Source organism: Cottoperca gobio, chromosome 8, assembly GCF_900634415.1.
Source record: "Cottoperca gobio chromosome 8, fCotGob3.1, whole genome shotgun sequence".
NCBI classification, from domain to species: domain Eukaryota; kingdom Metazoa; phylum Chordata; class Actinopteri; order Perciformes; family Bovichtidae; genus Cottoperca; species Cottoperca gobio.
In genome coordinates, this window is record NC_041362.1 from 13,310,202 (window position 1) to 13,334,883 (window position 24,682).

The 24,682-nt window shown below is 40.4% G+C and overlaps 4 protein-coding genes across 10 annotated transcripts in view; 1 reads left to right on the top strand and 3 right to left on the bottom strand.

The window, feature by feature from the left end:
• The window catches only part of mapk8ip3 (mitogen-activated protein kinase 8 interacting protein 3), a 31,180-nt gene extending 21,679 nt beyond the window's left edge, over nt 1-9,501 (top strand). Inside the window, exons 22-36 of one of the 2 annotated variants that reach the window (XM_029436937.1) lie at nt 157-246; nt 571-726; nt 944-1,109; nt 1,498-1,698; nt 1,802-1,985; nt 2,174-2,293; nt 2,595-2,675; nt 2,796-2,863; nt 3,252-3,400; nt 3,883-4,054; nt 4,201-4,314; nt 4,886-4,924; nt 6,053-6,217; nt 6,304-6,450; nt 8,175-9,501. In XM_029436937.1, coding sequence (XP_029292797.1) covers nt 157-246; nt 571-726; nt 944-1,109; nt 1,498-1,698; nt 1,802-1,985; nt 2,174-2,293; nt 2,595-2,675; nt 2,796-2,863; nt 3,252-3,400; nt 3,883-4,054; nt 4,201-4,314; nt 4,886-4,924; nt 6,053-6,217; nt 6,304-6,450; nt 8,175-8,299 — 1,977 coding nt within the window. In that variant the 3' untranslated portion in view covers nt 8,300-9,501. The remainder of the gene's footprint in view (nt 1-156; nt 247-570; nt 727-943; nt 1,110-1,497; nt 1,699-1,801; nt 1,986-2,173; nt 2,294-2,594; nt 2,676-2,795; nt 2,864-3,251; nt 3,401-3,882; nt 4,055-4,200; nt 4,315-4,885; nt 4,925-6,052; nt 6,218-6,303; nt 6,451-8,174) is intronic. The other variant, XM_029436938.1, reaches the window with a different exon arrangement.
• Nucleotides 9,502-9,571: 70 nt separating this feature from the next.
• nme3 (NME/NM23 nucleoside diphosphate kinase 3) lies at nt 9,572-13,478 on the bottom strand. 3 transcript variants are annotated; one of them, XM_029436940.1, is made up of 6 exons: nt 13,347-13,451; nt 13,207-13,259; nt 11,842-11,972; nt 11,621-11,722; nt 11,336-11,448; nt 9,572-10,593 (listed from the first exon to the last, which is right to left on the bottom strand). In XM_029436940.1, exons 3-6 carry the CDS (start codon nt 11,893-11,895, stop codon nt 10,476-10,478), a joined length of 387 nt encoding a protein of 128 aa, XP_029292800.1. In that variant the 5' UTR covers nt 11,896-11,972; nt 13,207-13,259; nt 13,347-13,451; the 3' UTR covers nt 9,572-10,475. The 3 variants fall into 3 exon arrangements, with proteins under 3 accessions (XP_029292800.1, XP_029292799.1, XP_029292801.1); XM_029436939.1 differs by lacking the exon at nt 13,207-13,259 and having other exon boundaries at nt 13,347-13,478; XM_029436941.1 differs by lacking the exons at nt 13,207-13,259; nt 13,347-13,451 and adding an exon at nt 12,824-12,920.
• Nucleotides 13,479-14,562: 1,084 nt separating this feature from the next.
• On the bottom strand, nt 14,563-16,860 carry mrps34 (mitochondrial ribosomal protein S34). Its single transcript, XM_029436759.1, has 4 exons — nt 16,743-16,860; nt 15,837-16,214; nt 15,671-15,713; nt 14,563-15,217 (listed from the first exon to the last, which is right to left on the bottom strand). Exons 2-4 carry the CDS (start codon nt 16,152-16,154, stop codon nt 14,919-14,921), a joined length of 660 nt encoding a protein of 219 aa, XP_029292619.1. The 5' UTR covers nt 16,155-16,214; nt 16,743-16,860; the 3' UTR covers nt 14,563-14,918.
• Nucleotides 16,861-17,712: 852 nt separating this feature from the next.
• Nucleotides 17,713-23,921, bottom strand: spsb3a (splA/ryanodine receptor domain and SOCS box containing 3a). Of its 4 annotated transcripts, none has more exons than XM_029438592.1 (7): nt 23,728-23,921; nt 22,758-22,924; nt 22,138-22,318; nt 21,193-21,380; nt 20,941-21,043; nt 20,724-20,849; nt 17,713-20,283 (listed from the first exon to the last, which is right to left on the bottom strand). In XM_029438592.1, the coding sequence occupies exons 2-7, from the start codon at nt 22,863-22,865 to the stop codon at nt 19,889-19,891; spliced, it is 1,101 nt and encodes a 366-aa protein (XP_029294452.1). In that variant the 5' UTR covers nt 22,866-22,924; nt 23,728-23,921; the 3' UTR covers nt 17,713-19,888. The 4 variants fall into 4 exon arrangements, with proteins under 4 accessions (XP_029294452.1, XP_029294451.1, XP_029294454.1 ...); XM_029438591.1 differs by having other exon boundaries at nt 23,724-23,921; XM_029438594.1 differs by lacking the exon at nt 23,728-23,921 and adding an exon at nt 23,645-23,716.
• Nucleotides 23,922-24,682: the final 761 nt, after the last annotated feature.

Here is a 24,682-nt window from a genome sequence, read left to right on the forward strand (position 1 = left end):
ATGTTACATGTACTGTATGTGCATTATATAGTGCACACAGAAACACTGAACGTTCTTGTTTTTCATTAGTGGCCAGTAATATTGGAGATGTTTTGTTGGAACCAGATAATAATTCATCACTTTGTCTCCTGACCTCTTATGACCTCTTGCTTTTAGCCGACCACAGAGAAAGAGGACAACCGCATGAAGAATGTGCCCGTCCCGGTGTACTGTCGACCTCTGGTAGAGAAGGACCCCAACAGGAAGGTGAGGCGTTCAGGGGACGACCGTTATCTGTCATATGAAAAACAGAAGCTCTACTCCAAAATGTGTTATTTCACTTGAACGTTTGACGTTCACAGAGTTTGAAACTAGAAGGCTGTTTATACATCTCAGTTTAACACGTGTAACACATGATTTGTGACATGATGACGTCACAAAGCATTGAAGTCCTACCGATTCATTAGAACAATGCAGTCTTTGCTCCTGAATCAAAATAATACGATAACATCATTTTAAAAATGGCACTGTGGCAGTCATCGAAGGTGTTAGGAGGAACTTATATCTGTGTGTGTGCGCGTGTGTTTGTAGTTGTGGTGTGCAGCTGGCGTAGACCTGACAGGATGGAGGGCCAGCTGCCTGGAGTTGGTACCAGCCAAAGCACCGTCGGGCGGCAGCGACCCCCTGCACGCTGAGGAGAACGGAGGCGGCAAGAAGAGCAGCCACAGCTCCCCAGAGAAGAGGAAGGTAGACCGAAACCCATTTATTAGTTACATTACTAGAGTAAAGTTCAAAGCTAACATTGCAGACTCAACTAGAAATGAATCATAGATTGCATTTTAGGGATAAGTTCAGAGTATAATACATTAAACTACTCAGATGTATGGAGGACAACGTCTGACCTTTTTCAGTTAATCAACATTGTGTTAAACCCTGTCCCTCTCTCCCTCCTCCACTCGCCCAGTCGAAGGAGCTCCAGGAAACAGACACCATGAGCAGCCGAGTGTGGATCCTCACCAGCACACACTCCGCCAGCAAGGTGGTCATCATCGACGCCAACCAGCCGGGCTCACTGGTCGACCAGTTCAACGTCTGCAACGCCCACGTGCTCTGCATCTCCAGTGTGCCAGGTGAGACGGAAAGTTGACGTCAAGGCGAAACGTTACAGGCAAAAACTTGGAGCTCATTTGCTTCCATATCAAAGAAAACATCAAAAATACACATTTGTGTTTATTTTACTAACTGTGTCTACTTGCATCTGTAGCTTTCTCCTAAACTCACCAACAGTTAGCATTAGATAATGCATCACTTGCATATTTAAACTTACCATTTCAAAAAGATTGTCTTCATGTTAGTCATCAACTGGGGAAGAAGGGTTTTAGCTTCATCTGTAGTGCCTTGCAAAATGTATGTATTTTACGATACATACATGCGTATCTTTAAAGGCCGTCTTCTCAGTAGCAGTAGTTTTTACAGAAGGGTTCGTTCATATCATTCATAGTGTGTGTTTGTATCCAGCTGCCAGCGAGAACGACTATCCACCAGGAGAGATCGTGTTGGATCCAGGTGACGGTGGAGTGGGGGGTGGAGGCGAGGACACCGGCAGCGTGGAGGGCATGTTGGCTGGCATCACTCTCGTCGGCTGTGCCACCAACTGCAGCGTTGCCCGGAGCAACTGCTCCTCGCGCACTGACACACCCATATTGGACAAAGGACAAGGTGGGCTCATCCTCAACGCACCTGTATCTTTTTTTATCATCTTAGAAAGGTGTCAATGCCGACCAGTTTATGCATTTACTGTAATGCTGTTGTGCTTCTTCAGCCCCCACCGCTCCGCCCATGAATGGGAAGATTCACCCCGCCCAGTCGGCCGAGGAGGCCACCGAGGCCACCGAGGTTCCCGAGTCAACGGCCAGCCACGCAGAGCTGAGATCTGGACCCCCAGGACCGTTTACTGAGCACGTCTTCACCGACCCCCCGCCCCGTCTGACAGACGCCTCTGACAGGTAGGACAAATCTTTTTCAAAACATTGGTACAGCAGCAATTCAATACATCACACTTAAGTGGAAGGAAACCTGATCCCCAAACATATAAATTATAAAGATACTGATAACATTTGGTTCACTAGATCCACACGACTACGGTGAAATATGTTGTTAAAAAGATAAGTGTGTATGTTGTCTGTCCACACAGGAGCGCGGGTCAATCCAAAGAGGAAACTTCTCAGCCTTCAGAGACGGAGGACGGAGGTGAAGACACCAAGAACTACACCAGTGTGGCCCCCACTATGTGGCTCGGGGCCCAGAACGGCTGGTAAGTCGCTCAGCAGAACGACTCGCAGCTTCTGCTGAAGCCACACAGAATCTACAGAAGAACATTATGCAATCACTTCTTTACACTTAAGCTTATATTTGTATTGCTTTACTTTCGCAAGGAAAGTTCAGTCCCTCGCTGGATAGGAAGATTCTTTTTGGGTCTTTCTCCAAAAAGACCCAAAAAGAGTGCTTGTATCTTCCATCCAAAGCGCACACATAAATATCATGACATGCTTCTTCTGAACTTTATATGCAGTTTGGTTTTGCTCTGGAGTATCTTGCCTCTGTTCTCCCTCAAGGCTCTACGTCCACTCAGCAGTTGGGAACTGGAAGAAGTGCCTCCACTCCATCAAACTCAAAGACTCTGTGCTCAGTCTGGTGTAAGTGGTGATGACAGTTTCATTGTAGCCAAATGTTGTGTAGTTTTGGGATTTCAGAATCAGAAGTCTTTCTGTGAATTTCTGTCACTGCAGCAGTCTCCGTCTCCTCTCTATTTGCAGACATGTGAAAGGTCGTGTGCTGGTTGCCCTCGCTGACGGGACCCTCGCCATATTCCATAGATCCGAGGGTATTTAAGATTTTAAATATTTGTTTCAGCAGAGCAGCCCATACACCAAACTTCTAGTTCGTTCCAGGAACTAAGAAAAGCACAGGCTGAAATCCCCAAAACTCAAGTCACAAGACTTTCAGAGGAAAACGGAGAAGAGCTGCAAAATTAATCCATTTGTTGAAACTATTTTAATAATCGGTTTGGGTCATTTTTTTAAGAAAATAAAGTCAAAATTCTCAGATTCCAGATTCCTAAATGTGAATAGTTTCTGGTTTCTTTGCTCCTCCATTACAGTGAAAGGAATATATTTGAGTTGTGGACAAAACAAGACGTTGGAGGACATCATCTTGGTAATGTTAATAATAATAATAATTGGATATAACTTAAAGTGTGGTGTTGTCAACAGATGGCCAGTGGGATTTGTCAAACTACCACCTAATGGACCTCGGTCGGCCTCATCACTCCATCCGCTGCATGGCTGTGGTCCATGATAAGGTTTGGTGCGGCTACAAGAACAAGATCCACGTCATCCAGCCCAAGAGCATGCAGATCGAGGTGAGTTCTGAATCCACCGTCACATCCTCCTGCTGAAAATGAGCCCAACGTTCAGCTTTTGCCTTTTACGGATCAGCAATTCCCACTGACTTGTTTTAACCCTTGAGCCTCACAAGGGACACTTTTAGCTTTTTGGGTTTTGTTTGTTTGATTTCTTTCTGAATTTTGGAAGATGAACCTCAGCTTCTATAATAAAAACAAAAGTGGCATTGTGTAAACAAACTGCCTTTAAAACATTTAAATTAAAATACGGTTGAAATAATAATAATAATAATAATAATAATAATAAGGTAGTTATGATCAGGACTGAAGTTAAAAAATGTTGTCAGTACAAGTGGAAAATAATATGAATATATGTATTTTATGGCAGTTTTTTGTCCTCTAAGGACATCAGAGCATATTTTGTTAAAGTGATACACGAGGGTTAAGTGTAATAAAACTGTAATAATGAATTGATTTACTCTTCTTTCACCGTTCTGCAGAAGTCCTTCGATGCCCACCCTCGCAGGGAGAGTCAGGTGCGGCAGCTAGCGTGGATTGGTGACGGTGTGTGGGTGTCGATCCGTTTAGACTCGACCCTGCGTCTCTACCACGCGCACACACACCAGCACCTCCAGGATGTGGACATTGAGCCATACGTCAGCAAGATGCTGGGTGAGATTATGTTGGCTTGTTTTAGTGAGAATCCACAGACACTAACTGTGCTGCTAAATGTAAATGCTGCTGGTGGTATATTCTCACTGACATGCAGCCTGTTCAGTCTTCAGTTGTTCTCCACTGACTCTGTGTGTAATTCACAGGTACTGGCAAGCTGGGCTTCTCTTTTGTGCGAATCACAGCACTTCTGATTGGTGGAAATCGTCTCTGGGTGGGAACTGGAAACGGTGTGATCATCTCCATCCCACTGACAGAGAGTGAGTTTTGATTTCACAGTGACTCGCAACAAAACATTTGTTATAAGCTTTGTTTCAAATCAAAATCCAATGTCTTATCGTCTAATGGTACAAGGAAAGGGGAGCATTTTATTTCTTTCCTGTCCACAACAATTACAAAATCTGATTCTCATCAAAACCTTAAGTTTTCATTGTATTTAAAATCCTCTTGATACAGTTTTAGTTGTGTCTGCTAAAGAGGTCATTTTGTGGTCTGACTTGTTTGTCTGTCTGGATGTTACTTAGCAGAATGATCTGAAATTCAGTGTACATGACTTTCATACACTGCAGAAACTAACCACAGCTTCATAATCAAATTGTGTCATTAGTAGCCCGACCAAAAATCCAAACGGAGCGTATTTCTCTCATATCTGTTGTTCTTTAGCATACTCCCTCTTCGCCCCATGAACTCCCTCGTCTTTCTTTCCACCTTCTTTTTCCTGCCTCCCCTCTTTCACAGACGATCTTGGTCATAACTGTTACTGTCCTCTTTCTCCTCCTCCTTCTCCTCCTTCTCCTCCTTCTCCTCCTCTTCTTCCTCCTCCTCCTGTAGCGGTGGTCCTTCACCGGGGACAGCTCCTTGGTTTGAGGGGTAAGTGGGAGCGCTCCCTCCTGCTGTTGTGATCTACCTTTTCTTGCCCGGTCAAACCTTCATGTCCCCTGAAACACTGTGATGTCAGCAGACTAAAGCTTCCTGTTTCTTTATGCTTACTTTAAGGGATAGTTCGGATTGTTTGAAGTGGGGTTGTTTGAGTTACTTATCCAAAGTCAGTGTATTAACTACAGCAGTTTGGAGAAACGGACAGGATTACTACGGAGCTAAACAATATACTGCTGTGGACGGGGGCAGCAGCAAAATATATATTTAGTCAACTAAAAAATGTGTTTGCTCTATATTTAGAATATTTTCACTCTTTACTCTCCGTCAGACAGCCCTTTTACCGTGCAGAACGCAGGAGTTGCTGGTGTAACGCTGCCTCGATCGGTTAGTTTGTTTCTCTTATTGTGTGACTTTGGTGAATCCTAAAGTCACACAATAACACAAATGTGTGTTGTTGTGTAAATGGAGTCTGGTGGCTTTGAAGAGAGCATAGATAACGGCTTCAGAAAAGGGCTGTCTGATGGCGAGTTAAAGCGAGGAGAACATTCTAAATATAGCGTACACTCACGCTGATATCGATTTTTTTGCAGGCGTCTAAAAAACGTTTTGCTGACAGCCCCGTCCACAGCAGTACATTGCTTAGTTCCTCTAAACTGGGGGCGTGCCGACCCCCATCGGCTGTAGATACACGGACTATGGATAAGTACCTCAAACAACCCCACTTCAAATAACCAAACTATCTCTTTAAGATGTGAACACCCTAACCAACATCAAGCACTCAATTGGCCCTCTTTTATCTATGAACCTGAGGGTCAATTTTGTGCAATGAGGTTTTACTGTATATCAGGTCGGTGCTTTCACTCATTGGTTGCTTTGCATGTTATTTATCATTGTGCTTTACTGCATCAATGACTAAAACATATTTGTGTGTACCAGATCCTTTGCCTGTAAGGGATGTGTTTTGTCTCAAATCTTCTTTTGAAATATTCTAAAATAATTTTTAGTCGATGTGTTGATATACAGTGTGTGGGTGTTTCTTTTCTCTTCACCTGTGTCATGCTGCCACATTAAACATTCCTGGTTAGTCGGTTTCTCACTCCTGGGTTCTTTATCCTTCAGCCAATAAGGTGTCTCCTACATCGTCCAGCGGAGTGATCCATGTGTACGGTGACGACGGCTCTGAGAAGAGCACCGGCAGCTTCATCCCCTACTGCTCCATGGCACAAGCCCAGCTCTGTTTCCATGGACACCGCGATGCAGTCAAGTTTTTCGTCTCCGTACCCGGTACGCACAAAACCCGTCTGTACCCGTCCGTGTCTGAACCTGACTACATTCCCTAGTCTTTAACCTGCTTCTGTTTTGTGTGACAGGCAATGTTCTGGCCACCCTAAACGGCAGTGTGCTGGACAGTCCGTCGGAGGGGCAGGGGTCCACAGCGCCCCAAGAGACGGAGGCCCAGAGTGTTCACAACGTGTTGGTGCTGAGTGGAGGAGAGGGCTACATCGACTTCCGCATAGGTGAGCAATCACACCAGCACAGAAACCTGACGCCACGCACACACGCACACACACACACACACACTCTAGGTGTAGCTGTGTGTCTGGATCTTAAGTTATCAGAGAAACAAGCTGAGCAAATGTTAGCGGCCTAAAGGCCCTGTCACACATATCCGTATGGCAGAAACGTATGCCAGCGCATACGAAATATCGGCAATAGGTTGATATAAATTAAGGGTAAGTTGTGATCGTTTGAAGGACGCAGACGACACGCCGAACACGCCAGACATACGGCCCTGTCACACAGTTCTGTATGACAGAAACATGCCGGCGTATATGAAAAGTAGCTCAAAATGTGTCAGAGTCCAAATACGTCCAACTTTTCCACAGCGGTGTTGTAGCTGACGTATACATAACAAATGCATAACAAATTATTATACGTATGTCCAACATTGATAGCTTATCACTTATTTAAAACGTATCAGAGCGTCTGGCCAACGGAGCTGGAAAAGTGCCATTTGGTTCACGTCATGCTGGAGAACGGCTAGAATGTTTTCTTGTCGCAGCCTGTCAGCATCCTCCATGCTCTCTGATGCTGGGTTGATGTATTCATCAAGACGTGCTGTGAAGAAGTGAGGATGAGCTACTGACAGGGACCCTATATACTATATTCAAACCCCAATAAGCTCCCAAAACGCTAGCTGAACGCTAGCTGTACTGTAGAAACACGTTTAATAAGTTACTCCGTCGTCAGGTATAATCTTAACATAGGGTAGGTATTCACGTAGGTATTTACGTAGGTAAGTATTCACGTATGTCTAACGTCACGTAACTTATGTGTAACGTCTGCATCTTATGAAGCACACGTCGGGTACGTCCGGTAATTTTGAACATGCTCAAAACATCAGCGTTCAACAACGCACCCCAGCGTAACACCGCCTGCTCTTAACGAATACTACTTATACCTTACCTTATATCAACGTAAACCAGCGTGTTGGCGATATTTTGTATACGTTATGCATTCGTTGGGCATTCGTCTGATACATTTTGTATAAGTTAGTGATACTCTATCGATAGGTTAGACATGCGTATCTGTATATGTTCACTTTTCCGATCCGATGAAAAGTTGGACGTATTTGGACTCTGACATATTGTCATATATGCCAGCATACGTTTCTGCCATACGGATATGTGTGACAGGGCCTTAACCCCAACCCATCCGGGACGTCCTTTGGCCCCAGAACAGCGTCGGAGATACAAAAATAGTTTTGATTGAGAAACCACTAGCGGAAGAAAATTACATATGGTGCGTTTACATGATGTTGTTTTACCAATCGAATTGTCTCTATTAAGGGGCCCGTAAAGGGACACAGGATGCATTCATCCTGTGTCCCTTTACGGCAGTTAATTGAGAATGAATAATATATTCTCCACAATGATTAATTTAGGTTTGTAATTGTAAGTCCCCATGACTTCATCTACTCTTGTCACAACATTGTGATAATAGCCAAATGATATATACAAACGTAATTATCCTTTTCAGCTTTTGAAAATGACTTGAAACATTTCGTTAAATATATATATTTCCTGTTGTTTAATACAAATACAATTCCTGTTAATGTTGTCTTAGAAAATACAGAAAAAGGAACTTAGAAGACTTTAACATATCACACTATATCAGCACAATAATGTTTAGTATGTCTTCATTGTGGAATTAGAGCTCTTAAGTTCTCTGTTTTCCTCAGGGGATGGAGAGGACGATGAGACGGAGGAAGGGGACAGCGGTGGAACTTCGCAGATAAAACCTGCTTTGTGTAAAGCTGAGCGGAGCCACATCATCGTCTGGCAGGTGTCTTACATACCTGAGTGACACCTGGATTTGCTTTAACACCCACACCCACTCTTCTCCTTAAAGAAATCTCCTCCTGCCCCCAAAAGCTTCCAGCCACCCAAACCTTGTAATTATCCCATGTCATGTAAAAGTTCCCCCTTGGTTCTAAAAAGACCCTCCAAGCCGTGTATCGTCCCTTGTAACTATTATATCCCCTCCGGCCCCGTCACCTTGTATCTTTAATGCCTTGTAAGTACCTCCTTTGATCTAGTAATCTGCCTGTTTCTGTCCCACCCAGGGCATTGTAACTATCTTCATGAGCCTTGTAACCCAGCCTCATAACTACCTCCCTTATATTCACCCTGTAAGCACACTGTATCTCCTCCTATATTTACCTCAATTGTCCTGCATCTGCCCCAGATTTACTCCTCCTTCCTCCACTTAGTTTGTCATCTGTGAAGCCTCTACCTCGTCTTAAAGCAAAGCCTAGAGCCCCAACGTGCATCAATCGTACCGACGACAAAAAGAAAAAGAACAGCAGGCACCGAAATGTGAACGAAAACACTGACTTGCATTTCCACCAGAAATCTGTCTGATTTTTCTAACAGCCAAATAGCAATCCATAATAATCTGTGTTTAAAATGGATGCAGGTGTTTACGTTTGACAGTGTGCGTGAAAAGAAATCCAATGAGACGGCGTACAGAAGTCTCGTTTTTAGCCTTAAGATTGTAAAGGGTGGCAAACAAATTTCACATTTTGCGACGACATTGAATCTTCACAGATGTCTGGGCTTTTTTTTTGGCTGTTACCTAAAATATTTTGCATCCAATCACGTCTATTTAAAGAGTCTTGATTAACGACGTTTGCTCATTTTCTACCCCGTTAAAAACAAAAACCCTCATGAGGATATGATGACTTAATGTGCGAGGAAATATCTGGTGCCTGATGTGAATCGGTCATGCTCGAGTCGTGTGAACAAGGTGATTGAACCAGTCGAAGGGGTTGTGCTTAGCGTGTCCAGGGTTCAGTCCGAGACTCATTTCTCTCATCTGACTGGCTGTTGATCAGGCGGTTCGTTGTAACGCAGGTGAACAGTGATGTGTTGTCATTACGTGTACAGGGATTATTGTAAATCTCCAGACACACTGAAGCCCATCCTCTTTGTTCAGTATGGAAATTCATGCATTGATCTCTCTGTGTGGATTAAATATTAAACATATTTGTGTGCTGAAAAAACGTACGGTTGATGTGTGCGTGTTTTACTTTACAAAACACAACTGACTAGACGTTTAAAAATAAATTTAAAAAAAGGTTTTTCTTTCTTGATTTATTTGTTTTTGACAATTCCAATACAATCCATACAGCAAAATATATTCAGTGCAGGTTCTCTTTAATTTGGACACTAAGCCTGACATGATTCATTTACAAAATTAAAGCTCTTCAAAAGCTATTTAGCATTTTATTTTGAAACTTGTAGCCTGTACATTCAAGTGAAGTGACAATCTGTTTTTTGCTCTTACAGAATTTAAAGTTACGTACAGGAAACTGAAGGAAGGCAATAACTGTGTTGGACCATTGCTTCTATGTAGTTGGATTTTCACTGCAAGTACCATTACAGGAGAAACGTGTACATTTCTCACCTATAAATACTGTGAGTTTATCCACGAGACAAAGGACATTTGAGTGTAAAATAAACCCGAGCCAGTCAACAATTTAGCTTTTGTTTGATGATTCGTGCAACTTAAAATACCATGCACATCACCTGTATACTTGTGGATAACGTTTCCTGCTTTATCAATAGAAATGAACCTTTAGGGTTGATTTCAATGCAGCCTTTTCCTTGTCATTGATGCATTATCCCATGATGAACATTATGAATCACAACCTTTTATTGCTCCACGTTTCAAGCTTATTGCTTAAAAACTGTGTTCTGGACTAAACAAAGACTAGAATAAAAACCGCAACAGAATTAGACACTGATCAAGTTATTGCTCACTTAGTGCATGTTTGCTTTGTAAACTCATTTCACCTCAGAAACTTAGTTCAGATAGATAAAAATACATTTTATGAAAAAAGATCCCGCAATGACACCTCGTGTAACGTGTGGTTACAAGCTACTAAAGCCAAAATAATCTTTTTCTGAGGTATGATGCGATCCTTGTAAAAAGCTCTGGTTTATCTACAGGACGGAGATCACGGAGCACATGTGGAGCGTCAGTTATAGATCCAGCGGCTGCTGCTGTCCTCCCAGCAGTGAAGCTCGTTCTGTCGAAACCACAGAGAGATTTCCTTCTGAGCGCTCTCCACAGAGTCGCTGCCGTGGATCACGTTCCTGCAACGCGGAGGCAAAACACAGAAATGTTTAGGACAGTTGGACTCCATTCAGCTTCTTTTTGATCATTAAATTAATTTCTTAATCTGAGGATTAAAAACCAGAAGCAGAACAACAATTGTTTGCAACACCCGGATCAGTCATCAGATATATTTAAACACACGAAAAAAAGAAAAGCTTAACAGGGAACACAAAGCCAGAGCGTGCCGGCCATGTTAGTGACAGATTTATCACGCAATCATGTGAACTTTCTACGTTCACACCATCCTTCCAATGTAGCCAATTTAGAAGTATTATTGAAAAGGTTTTAGAGGGGAAAGGACACTACAGCAGGGAGATTCAAGACGTGTTGGTGTAATTATTTGCAACCTCCGTCGAAATATGTGGAGATTCTGCTGTAAACGCTCTGTTATATTTGTTATTTTATTTACTTTTATATGGTTTTCAGACATTTTTTAGGGATTACACAAACATTTTTGTAACTTTTCTTTCATGGAAAATAGAAATTAAATTGTATGTTCATAATAAAACTTGACTTAAATTATTTTTCTCCAAAACTGCACCAAGTTACACGACCTCTCGCTCGCACGCAAACAAATCCCAAAGTGTTTCAAAATGTTTTTAAGGTTGTTCCTCTATGGCTTATTTTGGACTTGGACAAGTGCTACAAATCGCGAGCTTTAAGTCTTCTTCACTCATGCTACACATTTTCCCTCAGAAGAGGAGAACTGAATCATCTCACCGGCCCACTTCCACACAGTAATCTCCTCGGATGGTTCCAGGCAGCGAGTCTGCTGGGTTGGTCTCTCCCAACATCTTACGTGCAGTCTTAACCACGTCCAAACCCTCCCACACCTGAACAAACAGAAATGTAAAGGACTACAGCATGATGAACAATATCACATTCATGTCTAAGAGAGTGATTTGCAAGTGATTTGCAAATACAAATGGCTCAAGAGGAGCTTATTTCCTGATAGTCAAACCAAAAGAATTTCTGACACGTGTACCGTGTGCGGTAGAATCTCACCATTGCTACGATTGGTCCAGAGCTCATGTAGCTCATCAGTCCCCTGAAGAAAGGCTTGCTCCTCAGGTCCCAGTAGTGTTCCCTCAGGATATCCTCTGAAGCCTGACACACAAGACAGACATGTTTAATTAAAACGTACAAAATACAATTAAATGAAATGAGCCTTGATCATTTATTTGGAAATATGAGTCTCAAGCGAGAGAAAAAAAGGCCACAAATACCTGCACAAGTTTGAGGCCCACCAGTTTGAACCCTCTCTTCTCGAAGCGACGCATGATTTCTCCCACCAGTTTCCGCTGCACGCCATCTGGTTTTACGGCAATGAATGTGCGCTCATTCACACCGGACCAGCCTTATAACCAGAGATAATCAAAAATGAATAACCAACACGTGTTTAAAGCGAACGACGACGGCCACTACACACACAAACTAGAGCAGCTTGCATGCATCTCGGTAAAGGCATGGGACGATGTAGGATTTAATCGTGGATTGCGATAAAACAAAGTTGTATATCCTTTATTTATGCAGGGAGCACTTATGATTTATCATAACCTTATTTAAGATTGTTTTTTTTACAAAACATATGTACATCTATCTGTGATGCAATATTTTTTTTAATTAAACAAAATGTAAGAAAAGTGATTCAAGAATGTTTCTTTTTTTTTTCTTATGTTGAATGTTTTATCTGGATAATAATAATAATTTCTTCGGTCAGGATAATCGTGACATGAAATGTTCATACCGTCCCATGCCTACCTTGGTATAGACTACAGAAAGCAGCAGCGTCAATTCAAGACAAAACAATTAAATAAATGCTGACAGTTCTGCATTAGTGGCAGCTGTGTTAACTTTTGCAGATACATTCATAAGTGTCTAATCCATGTTTTAAAAGACAGTCGGTGTCAAACACAGTCTACATTTTGCTTGCAGCCTCTGCACCCTGTGGATACACACATAACAACCATCCCATGCAGCAGCGCACACACACATTTGAACTTAACAAAAACTACATGCAACTCCACAAATGTTGTCTTGTCAATTATTAGTTTTATTGATTCACAAATATCCCTTTCACGTCTTTACCATAGACTGGTCTTTACTAGTAGTCCCCTCACTGTACGTTATACAAGCAGGGTGAATGTCAGAACCCTGCGCAGTCACAGCAGCTCAAGCTCAATTACTTTAACCTAGGGTGCGTCTCACAAGATTCTTCCACCCATGCAAGTTTAACCACCAAATCTTCAAATTCACGTAGATCTCGCTGTGACCTTTTGCTCGGCCCCATCGGCCTGCTGCAGCAGCAGCCTATCAACTCTCACGTGACTCTGAACGCCACCAATGGCAGCGCACTAACACAGCAGCTATTAATAGGATGAGGAATGAAGTTATTCCAGTGAGGAGGAGGAGGGCACATGGAGTACGTGCTGGGGCAATTAGATTGTATTAGATTAGTAAACTAGCAAACTGTAGCTTTATCCACACAGTTAATAGTCACACGTCAAACTGTACATTGCTTTTGTTTACATACTATTAGTTAGAAAAGCTCTATTAAAGTTACTAAAGGCTCGATGAAGGCATTGTTTCACCAGTTAACTGCTCCTTCTTGTCGCTAGCCGTCTGTCCTGTGAGTTAGCATCTCCTGCACACACGTGGTGGAAACTGTGAGCAACTGTCAAACTGAAGGATAGTGAAAGATACATGGAGAATAAACAGATGTCACACCAACCTGACTGAAAGAAGTAAGAAAGTATGGACAATATCAAGCAGATCATTGTCGCCGGTGGATGGAGTAAGTTATTACACTGGAAGAAAGCACGACGCACGCACCTTGCTTTCTAAAGCGCGGGCACGTGGTGTCCTGAGCCTCACGGGGAGAAAATCATTATGCAAATATGTGGAAGTCCATTTCCGCCGAGTTGGAAAAAGTTAGAAATTATAAAAATTGAAATATTTATGGTAGCCTTTGTCAAAGTATTGCATTCAAATATTTACTTAACGTAAAAGACGGTACACAAGTACAAATGTGTACACAAATACACCTAAAGTAGTGTGTGTATATATATACACATACATATATATATATACATATATATATATATATATACATGTATACATACATATATATATATATATATATATATATATATACATACATATATACATGTATATATATATATATATATATACATACTACTTTAGGTGTATTTGTGTATATAGATATTTATATATATATACGTACATACATATATATATATATATATATATACATACATATACATACATATATATACATACATATATACATATATATACACACATATATATATATATATATATATATATATACACACATATATATATATATATATATATATACACACATATATATATATATATATATATACATATATATACACACACCGTATATATATATATATACACTGTACACCTTTTATTATCCCATTTTTATGAATGTTTTATGGCATACCGTAATGACATTTAAAAAATGTTATACCTTTTTTTAAGTTATGAAATATTCTGACATCTTAACTTTTGTTACACACTATTATAAAACAATTATGGCACCCTTTATTACTTTGACTTAGGACATACTATGACATTTTTAATACTTTTTATAGCATACCAGGACTTTTTTCATAATTATTTTTATGACATACTACTGCCAACAAATGTGGCAAACGTGAGGAGACAAAACATCCTGCTGGTAGCGACATGTGCTGCAAAATAGGCAGTTAACAACTTGTGAGAGTTCACATCAAGATAGTTGATTAAAATACTGTCCCTTTACAATATAACAACATATCCATTAAATGTAGGTTTAATTGCATTAAACTGCAGTCTTTGGCTGATGTTTAGCGTCCATATTCGTTTTGTTTTCAGAGCCCCGCGGGATTAAAAAGTGATTTCAAGGTGTTAAAGAATCATGCCATCAGTCAGGTTTATTGTGCATTCTCAGTGCTATAAAGGCTGAAATCATTTTAATGAAGTACTCTGAGTAGTCCATCACGCAGGCACAAAAACATTAAAAAACTGATACACAAAAAACTGATAAACACTGATAGCAGCTATATTTTATCTCAAATTTAATAATCACAACATTACACAGTTACATTACACACAGAGAGTCCTGCTTCAGATGTAAATATCACAGAACTTTGATTCCAGGATTTATCGGGACATTTAGGCGAGGGCTTCCAGTACAGGACAATATGATGACTTCTGTCAAAACTGATTTGGTCCAAAATGTCCAAGATTTTCATCTTCAGAACCTCAAGTATCACACCGCTGTCCCCTCTGTACTCTGCTTGTTTTGTTCCTGGTTGTGGAAATAGTCTCTGTTGAGCAGGACGTCCCTCTTTGAAGGCAAGGCCGGCTCCGTGGTTAATACGCTGCCTACTTTTTTCTTATACTGGGCGTATAGCATGGCGCGGAGCAGGGGAGGGTAGGGAAGGTAGCGCACAGGCGGCTCAGGGAGGGGCTGACAGTCCTTGAACTGCTGCTCCATGTGTTTGGGAATCAGGCGCCAGTCGTGGTACATCACCTTTTCCATCTCCTTAACCTCACTCTCCTGTTTTCCTGCCAAGCACAAAATGCAACAAAGTTACTACATGCAGTTTGTTTAGATAATCATTATTGCTTACCGTTTACTATTATATATCATTTTTTCTTTACACAGAGATACAATTAAATACAAATAAAATTGCATTGTACAAATAGGTAGTCAAGGAGGACAGATTTTCAGAAATCATTGATGAACAAGTGGTACCTGCTTTGCAACATTTAGAAAATAAACTTAAAATACAATACAAGATTAGAAGATTACAAGATTTTAGAAATACTAAAGTCATACAAATATACTGATGAAAAAAAGAAAAGAATACAAGTACAAATAGAAATAGAAATAAATGGAAAAAATATTACATTGAAACAATTATGTAAAATAAATGAGATAACATTTTTAATAAACAAATAAAAAACACAAAATACTGAGTCCTGGTTTCAAATCAAATAAACAGGGTTCAATCTTACCTTGGTGGGTGAGGATCCCCCATGCTTTGCCATGATCCATGTTCTAGAAAACACAAGAATCGGGTGTAATTTAGTTACAGGCATCCTATCTGAGCCCATGCAAACCCAAACTGTTTTCACTTAATTCTACAATCAGTGGCAGTGCATGGATGTGGCCCTCACTCACCTCAGCTGTGTAGTCCACCTTGACCTTAGTGATCTGCCAGTAGCTGGGCACTGTGTGATCCTCCAGCCAGGACTTGCGGGCAAAGAGGCGACCAACCCCGAACATCCTCATGCCTGCCAGCAGGGAGAAGAGGCGACTCTCCCTTCGGACATCTTGCCATGCCAGCACAGGCAGTGTCTTCCCTGTGAGAGGCCGCTTCATCGTCTCATAGTCCAAAGCGTACTTCTGGGACTCCCGCGGGCGGGACTTCAGCTCCCGGTATGCCCGGATCTTCCGAGCCATTTCTGCTATGAGACGAACTCGCTTTTTCTTCACCATGATTGTCTGATATGCAACAGCAGCTACTCCAAAAGGCCTCACTGATACACAGTGTTTATCCTGCAAGAGATTAAAGTGAGTTATGTAGATATACATCTAAACCATGGACGGAGTAGGGCCCAAAGAGCTTAGGGGGGCCTGGGCCAGACCCTCGGTTTGTTGGGAAGTCAATTAAAATGACTACAAAAACATGCAAACTGACCTCAAAGAGATAAAAACGACCTAAAAGAGATGCAATACTACCACAGGGAGACGTAAAAGACGAAATGTATGTAGGGGCCCATCAACTGTCTGTGGCCAGAGGCCCATTATATTATCAAACATAATCCGTCTATGATCTGATCGTAGCAGCTCTTTGGTTACAGAAGAAACTAATCAAAGTCGACCTGTCAGCATGGATCGTCAATGGAGAGCATAAACATGTTTACAGCCCTGATGTAACAAGACTAACGGAGTGTGTTAGCTAGCGTTAGATGCTAAACACACCTTATACAATCCTTTCCTTAACTCTTAATTTAAGATTCAAATGAACTTATGCCGAACTATCCATGCTGTTTATAATCTGCAAATAATTGGATTTTAAAATACCTGAATGTCCCTGATGAGCAGGATCAACTTGACCTCAGAAAGAAAGGTACACAACTTCCGCTCACTTGGTCCGCCCGCAAAGAGTTCCCCGTGAACTGCTAGTGCACTTTTTGTTCCACATCAGGCAAATTGAGGAGAAGACTTCAGGTAGAAATGTTAATGTTATAATTTCACTGGAGGAATAATGGAATAATAGTTGCGAGATATTACATAAGAATGGATATTTTAAAAAGATTTTCTTAAAAATGTGTCTAAATACCTATTAAACCAAATGTTTTATATTATTATAGGGCAGTCGCCAAAATCTTATTACTTTAAGAAATGTTGGTGATATTGGTATTTGGTGGACAGATTTTAATATTTTTTTTACCTCAAAGATTTAAAATTGATATAGATTGTGATTTTTGTGGACCGTTTCATTTTGATCACAGTATCACAGTCCTTTCTCCCTGCAGCAGTCAGACTGTACAATCACCACGGCCCCTGGTAGACCACCACACCAAGAACACACTATTCCATCACTGGTGACACTCACATGCAATTATCACTGTCATATGCAATATTCACTTTTCCAACTTTTATTCAACGACTGTGTACTTATACTAGACTGTAGTTATACTACTGTTACTCTGTCTATTTTATTCTATTTAATTATTGTGTATTCGCCACTTTACTTTCTTGTTCTTTTGCTGTAACAACGTAAATTTCCCCGTCGTGGGACTAATAAAAGATTTATGATAAAATAATGTTATTTGTAATTCAGATGTTTATTTGACTTGGGAAATGCCTTTTAAAAAGTTGTTTCTTTTAATTGCTTACTTACTGAATTTAAGTGTTACCGCAATATCTGATGTACAATGAATAGTTTAAAAAATGCAATACAAACAAAGTATTTTAGTTGATCATAAAATTGACATCATGAAATTAAAATCTTCTTTGTATTTAATCAACACGTCCAGTCTTTTGTGCATATTTAGCATTCATTTTATTTTCAGCTGAAAATCATGCTGATAAGTTATACAGAAAAAGGCAAGTAAAGGCCTTCACATAAAGTATTATTAGTATGACATAGTATAGAAGAAACACTTAGAATTTTCCTATTTACAGTACAACAGTAAGAAAAAAGTGCTTGGATGCATCAATGTCAAGACAAATACTGTGAAATAAGACAAAAAAATACATCTGCTTGACTACAACTAACCTCTTGATGGTTACATTACTAGATCTATAGGTTTGAATCTGACAAATCAGACAAAATTAAGTGAGTCATGTCACACTCATGACTAACGATCATGGTCCTCATACTTTCACCGCTGTTGTTTTGTCAGTGCCTCCATCATAACATCTGAAAACACACATTACTTCTGAAAACCATTATTACATAAGATGCTCGTATTGCATAGTACCATACATCTTTGTGTATGTCTACTTAAACCAAGACTCTTGAGGAGGGATCAAAGACTGGTGGCTGAGGCAGCAGTTGGCAGACTGTGTAGCTTCAACACCTGGGTCAAACACTATTTTATTACTTGTATGGTTATGTTTGGATACTCCAAAGAAGCTAAAGATAAGAACTATTTACATACCTGACCCAGGGGTAAAATTCCCCTCCTCTGTCATTCACGATCAAGTAACACTTGAATTGACCCGCAGGCTTGAAAGGTGGCTGTAGAATTATTGTATTTCACTTAATACTACCAAAACATCCACAGAATCACTGCAAACCAGTCCTGCAGCATAATCCCCCTCTCTACTGCGCTTTGCTGTGATCAATATGTTCCAGAAGACAAAATATGGCTAAATCAACAGCTTCAGTGGGAATTGTGAGTGTCACCAGACAGTGGCCCAATACAGAAACTGAATGTTTTTAGCCATATTTGAAAAATATATATTATTGTTAGAAACACACAGAGATCTAAGAGGGAGATAATGCTGCAGGAGCAGTGTGAGAAGTTTTCTGCAGAGGAGCTGAGTGATTGATACTAAAAGGATTTAGAATAGAGTACAACCTTAATGAATTACAGTCAAGGGGAGTTGGATAAGGAAGTAATGAGACAAGGCCATGGGGAAACCAAAATAACACGCTTGCATAAACAGATCCGTACAAAAAACCAACATTAAAACTGCTTATAATCTCTTATTTTATCAATAAAATAAAGTTTTTAAAAAGTTCTAAAAAAAACCGATAAGGAGTAACAGCAATGAAAGGTTACTTTAAATGTGCGTCTCTTCTGAGTGATTTAAAAGAGCTACACTAAATAATGTATACTGCTTACGTCTTCTAGAAAAGAGGAAATCCACAAAGTAGTATAAGATTTAGACGACAGACTTTCAAAAGCTGGTGACAGATAGATGTTGTGTAACAAAAATTTGACTTGTAACTTTTTTTCCTTCAAGAAACAAGAATTATCTCGACAATTACAAAGAGGAATCATATTTGTAAGAGTTGTTGGAAGATAAATATTTTCATTGTTTTGGAGCACTAAAATATGCAAAATACATTCAGGTTCATTCCACCTCCTTCTAACATGTCTGAAGTTTTCATCTGTCTAAACATTGTGGACAGTTTTTGCTTTAGAGCTGTAACATGCGAGTAAGAAATAAAGAATACTCTATGTTCTATATATGTGTGTGGCTTCCTGTTTGTTCCACTTATGGGACGCAGTGTCCCACCAATTCTCACTTTGGCAACCTAACAGAAAATTGAGGATACCAGTAAAACAGGTAACAGATTACTTTGACAATTCATTGAGGTTGAGAACAATACACAATATGTTTTGCAAAAATACCGTGATTGACTTCAGTGTTACACTGTACAGTCTATTCCTGCACTATTTCACGAATCCCCATACACGAATGGCAACAACTTATGCTAGCTAATGAAATAACACTACAACTTTTCACTTATCACTGAAGCTGCTTTGGATAAAAAAGAGAATGAAGAAATCTGAATGGCATGAGAGAAGATCACAGTAAAAGCGTGCAGGCAGAAATACAGCCCTCACAGTTTTCGACCTACGTACCACTCCGATCCTGGTCGTTTTCTTCACGACTGGATAACATTGATGTTGAGGAAAGCTCGAGGCAGGTAGGAAACACTAGACGTCGGCCAGTGTTTAAGAAGAGGTAGGAGTCGAGCTGTCCAGTCATGTCCAGCGGCATCTCTTCCTCTGACAGGCTTCGGGGTCAGACGTACAACCCTCCTCCGAGTCACTCTCAGAGGACGAGGGTCCGGCCAGGGGGGTGGCGGTCAAGTGTGAGGGACGCTCAGGCCCATCTGGAGTTTCTTCTGTGGTGCCATTATTGAGACTGAGCACCCAACCCAATTTGTTGTGGAGCAACTGGCGAAGGCCAGGAGGCAGGGGCAACACATCCAGGGTGTCTATACAGTCCGGCAGCAGCTGGCGCAGACGAGCACAGCAGAGGTACAGCAGGGAGGTGGGAGCGGAGCACGATCTGATCACCTTCATGCTGCTCTTCGCTGCTGTGGAGCACGCCATCGGATAAAACCTCTTATTTTGTAGCTCTGTGGCAGCAACACCTAGATTAGACGAATCGGTATCAGCCAGATGTGACAGATTCACATTAAATACATTTTTCTGACTGTTATATCGGCAGGTATTAGGTTTTTGGAGATATGTAACAAGAAGTTGCAGTACAAAAATTCCAAACTAGCTTTGAGGTCATATAGAAAGTAGCTGCATCAGAGAACACTGCAATATTCACTTTTTATAACTTCTGCAATTATTACTGCCATGTAACTCTATTTAATTATTGTGTACTCGGCACTTTACTTTCTTGTTCTTTTGCTGTAACAACGTAAATCTCCCCGTCGTGGGACTAATAAAAGATTTCTGATTCTGAAAAGTTGATTTTTCAACTGTAAGTATGCATCTTACTACGTATCTATTCAAATTAAAATAAACTAATCGAAGGGATCCCTATCAAGATTGTTTGATTACATTATGTTTTGGTACTAACCTATACACTTGCGATTTTTGAAGAAAGTGAGGGTGCCATGCCACGTGTCTAGATGGACTCCGATGATAGACCCCTGTCCGAACCGGGAGGAAAAGTTTGTCTTGTCTCCTTTATGATGCAACAAGCCTGACCAAAGGAAGACAAGCACTGAACCAACTTACACAATAACCACTGTGAGCAGATGCTGCGACATCAAAGCATGTTTTGTTAATCATACCTGTGTAAGAAAGACCCCAGCTGTCTGTGTCTTTTCCCAACAGGCTGCAGAACATGTGTCTGTATTTGTCTAGATTGACATCAGAAGTACCGATGCCGACCATCTGTACAGAAATAAAGAACATTTAGAGACAAATAAACCTTAACTTCCACCCACTCAGAAAAACAAAACGTGCTCTATGTTTGGATTTCTTTAGTGAAAGTATACATAACAACAGTAGTAGGTCAGTGTTAGGAGGTAAGGCAGGTTTACCATGTCTGTTCCATACACCGGGGACGTCATCTTTATCTCCCAGAAGTGCTGCCCCTCAGCCAGCTCTTTGGAGCCACGGATTGCTGCCGTACCACAGCTGTATTCAGAGTGGAAGTTCACTTTGCGATTGTCGCAGCTTAGCAATGTTGCTGTCGATCGGCTGTTGCCGTCCCAAAACCAGTCAAACTCTGAAACATCAGAAGTCGTTCAGTTATTCATGGCCAAAGATACAAGACATCGTTATTGTTAACTGGCTGTTTAACTTGTGTCAATGAGCACACAAAAATGTTATTCGTATAATCTTAAAGTGAGCAAATCACAGAGATCAATAAAAGGTAGGGGCATAATTTGAGTAACTCAAGTAGGGCTGTACCGAATGCTATTTTTGCTTTTAGATTCAAAGCTGCTATAGAGGTTTTCAAAAGAAGCTTTGGATGTATGTCGTCATATTTTATGAGGTCATTAATCCTTTAACAAAATCCTCAATTTGATTAAAGTGATTAATCAGATTAAATGAGTTAGCCTTTATTATTATTATATCAACTTTCTTTAATGAATACAACTCAACATAAATAAAGTGATGACATCTTGATGGAGCACCAAGATAATGCAGATGTATAACATGATCTTTTTTTTATGTAATGACTTAATTCCTATAATATAATAATCTATAATAGTGTTTGAGGTGATATAGATTATATTATAGATATCTGGTTATATAAATGTAATTTATAGTGTCATTAGATGGCTGCTAGACCGCACCGTTAACACAGGTGCCTAGTGGGAGATCTAACAGTTTCTCAAAAAAAAAAAAAGATTTGCATGTCAACTTTATTAATGAAGTTTGGAAGCTTCAAACTATTCGGTGCAGCCCTAAACTCAAGGAACATCACTTAATTAACTCTATTAAAATGTGGCTCTTAAAATGCAGCAGTCATCTTTAACCTTGGTCCTCCTCTCCACAGTGGCAGTCTTTAACTTGGTGAAATCCTCGCAGACGAGGGTTGTAGTTGGTCTCAGCCTGGGAGTCGCAGCCACAGTAGGACTCTCCGGTGACAGGCACTGCACTGGGGACCGGAGGAACCATCACTGCTGAAAAGTCCGCCTCAGAGTCTGAATCACTGTACTGGGGAGCACCAATGTAGAAAGAAAAAACAAATTCAGATGCCAGGAGCATGGTTTATTTAACACCACAGCACTGGTTTTGATGTTACTGAGCCAAAATCGGCTACTGCATTGGAAAATGTACACGTCTCTAAAATGCAGACATTATATTGCATTCCTTTCTGTGGACAAAACAACGATTGGTTTGGATACAAAGCATGCAAACAACTAAAACTCAGTATTCAACAAACCCACATTGTTTATAAAGGCAAATTATAGGCTTTATGTCTGACATAGTTCTATGAGGTGAATTTCTTCTCATGGTGACACATCCCATCTCCTGCCTAGAGTGTGAAGAAGTGGCATCATATGACACAAACAAAAACCCCAGTGTCCGCTGACACCTCATATCTGTTTAGAGCTTTAGGTCCAGGGGGGGAAAGCAGCCCTTCTTTGCTTACCTCTAGGCGATCATAGCTCCATTCTTCAAGAGCCCGAGCATCAGCATCTCGTCGTATCCCACCCCAAACATATCGCCATGCACGACTGTTCCTGCTTTGCCTGGACATGGCACCAACAGAGTCAGTTCAGGTTCAGTCCAGATGCTGGAACAACAGCATCAGTCCAGCTGAAAGATAAAATGGCAACATGATTGTCACTGTGGCAGTTAACCAGCTTTTTAAATGGCTACTTGTGAATATGTCTTTTGAATATGTTAAAAAATACTCATAAATGTCTACATGTATGATATCATTTAGTGATTTATTGATGTTATCCTGGTGTCTTTATCTCACCACTAACGTTTGTAACGTACCTTATTTCCATTTGAAGCTGAATTCCTTATCCTGTCTCCTCCCTCAGCTTCATATTATTATTTAAAGTAATCTTATAGAAATTGCAATTTATCCCAGTAAGACACATAGTTAACCGTTAACAGTTACACACACATCATTCTAACTACTTAACTTAACGCTAACTAATTGCTGGTAGACCACATATCATTGTCATCATCGGTAAAATTATTATTCTCCATTGACGTGCGATGTTGTTTTCCTAACTAGCTTTAGTTAGCCACCTAGCTAACAGGAGCAGCTAACGCTAGCCACATAGAATTCAGCCCGTTGAACCCGCGCGTGCACTAACATGTTAGCAGGAAAACTATAACAAGGTCAGAGCATCACCGATCAAGACAGCCTGCTGGTTGTGTGTGTGTGTGTGTGTGTGTGTGTGTGTGTATATATATATATATATATATAGCTAAATACACTGGTAGATGTCTTTGACTACCGCGAGCCCACGGTTTATAAGCCATGTATTAAGAAAAGGGTGACCGGAGGCAGATTCAGACCTAGCGTAAACTAGCTAGTTAGCCTTCGTCAGCTGCTTGCTGCCATCAGCGCCAGATAAAATGACAGCGTTAACGTTACCTGCCTGTTGTTCACGGAAAATCACTGACAGCACCGCAGAGACGATGTTCGGTGAAGCCACTTATTGCTGTGAACGTAATACACGACGACTAAATAAATGGCTAGCTGAGTTTCCCTTTTACATGACCTACTTTTCATTAGTCTGACCGTAAACAATAACAGAGAGGCAGGCTCTCTGCCGGAGCCCCGGCACTGTCTCCTTCACAGGAAGTTTTCAGTTCACAGCAAAGCCTCCTGTTATTACAGCTGAGAGGGACGAGTAAGGTTGTTTTGTTCAGTGGTGGAGGAAGTATTTAGATGCTGTTTGAGTATAAGTCCCAGTACAACACAAAATAACTTCAACACCAGTAGAATAGAGAAGTTCTGCATGTTTTAATATAGCAAAACAATGTACAGTATCAATAGTATAAGTATTTATTATGAAGATTTCCCCCTTTCATATTGTTGTTTTGTTATATAACATTTTCAGTGGTGGAAGAAGTATTCAGAATTAGATCTAGCAGTCTGAGTTAGACAAATGTCTTCCAATTGTTCAGCCTTTTTGGTGTTCATTTCTCTAATTTTGTTTCCCTGCTGAGCTGCAGTGGAACAAAAACAGGGTATTTTGTACTAAAATGTCTGTAATTTTGGAAGATACCTACATTATCCTTTAAAGTATCAACATTATTTTACAATATTTTACATTTGTAAACCTTATGTACTGTTGTTGTTGCTGATAGTTTTATCTATAAAAAGGCATCATATTATATAAACTGTTCATGTGGTGTGCATTTAAAATCCTTTGCCTCTGAAATGTAGTGACGTAGAAGTGTAAAGTAACATAAAATAGAAATAATAATAGTGCTAGTACCTTAAAAGTGTACTTAAGTACAGCACTTGAGTTAATGTAATTACCACTACTGAATATATTATTGTGTATGCAGTATTCTAATGATTATATACTGCACACATTGAACATA

Bases quoted from the DNA above. Each gene is read 5' to 3' on its own strand.
- nme3 (XM_029436941.1), bottom strand. From the start codon at position 12,905: ATGGGGCCGAGCAAAAGGTCACAGCGAGATCTACGTGAATTTGAAGAT. The intron at 11,973-12,823 runs GTGAGACGCACC...TCTGGTTATAAG, and splicing joins TGCATGGGTGGAAGAATCTT to GCTGGTCCGGTGTGAATGAG. The intron at 11,723-11,841 runs GTATTTGTGGCC...CTTGTGTGTCAG, and splicing joins TGGGCCTCAAACTTGTGCAG to GCTTCAGAGGATATCCTGAG.
- spsb3a (XM_029438592.1), bottom strand. From the start codon at position 22,865: ATGTCCAGGCAAAGCAGGAACAGTCGTGCATGGCGATATGTTTGGGGT. The intron at 21,381-22,137 runs GTTAAAGATGAC...CTGATGTTTCAG, and splicing joins CTGTGGAGAGGAGGACCAAG to AGTTTGACTGGTTTTGGGAC. The intron at 20,850-20,940 runs GTATGATTAACA...TCCTTTGGTCAG, and splicing joins CTGGGGTCTTTCTTACACAG to GCTTGTTGCATCATAAAGGA.
- mrps34 (XM_029436759.1), bottom strand. From the start codon at position 16,154: ATGGTGAAGAAAAAGCGAGTTCGTCTCATAGCAGAAATGGCTCGGAAG. The intron at 15,714-15,836 runs GTGAGTGAGGGC...TGTGTTTTCTAG, and splicing joins AGGTGGACTACACAGCTGAG to AACATGGATCATGGCAAAGC. The intron at 15,218-15,670 runs GTAAGATTGAAC...TGTGCTTGGCAG, and splicing joins GGGGATCCTCACCCACCAAG to GAAAACAGGAGAGTGAGGTT.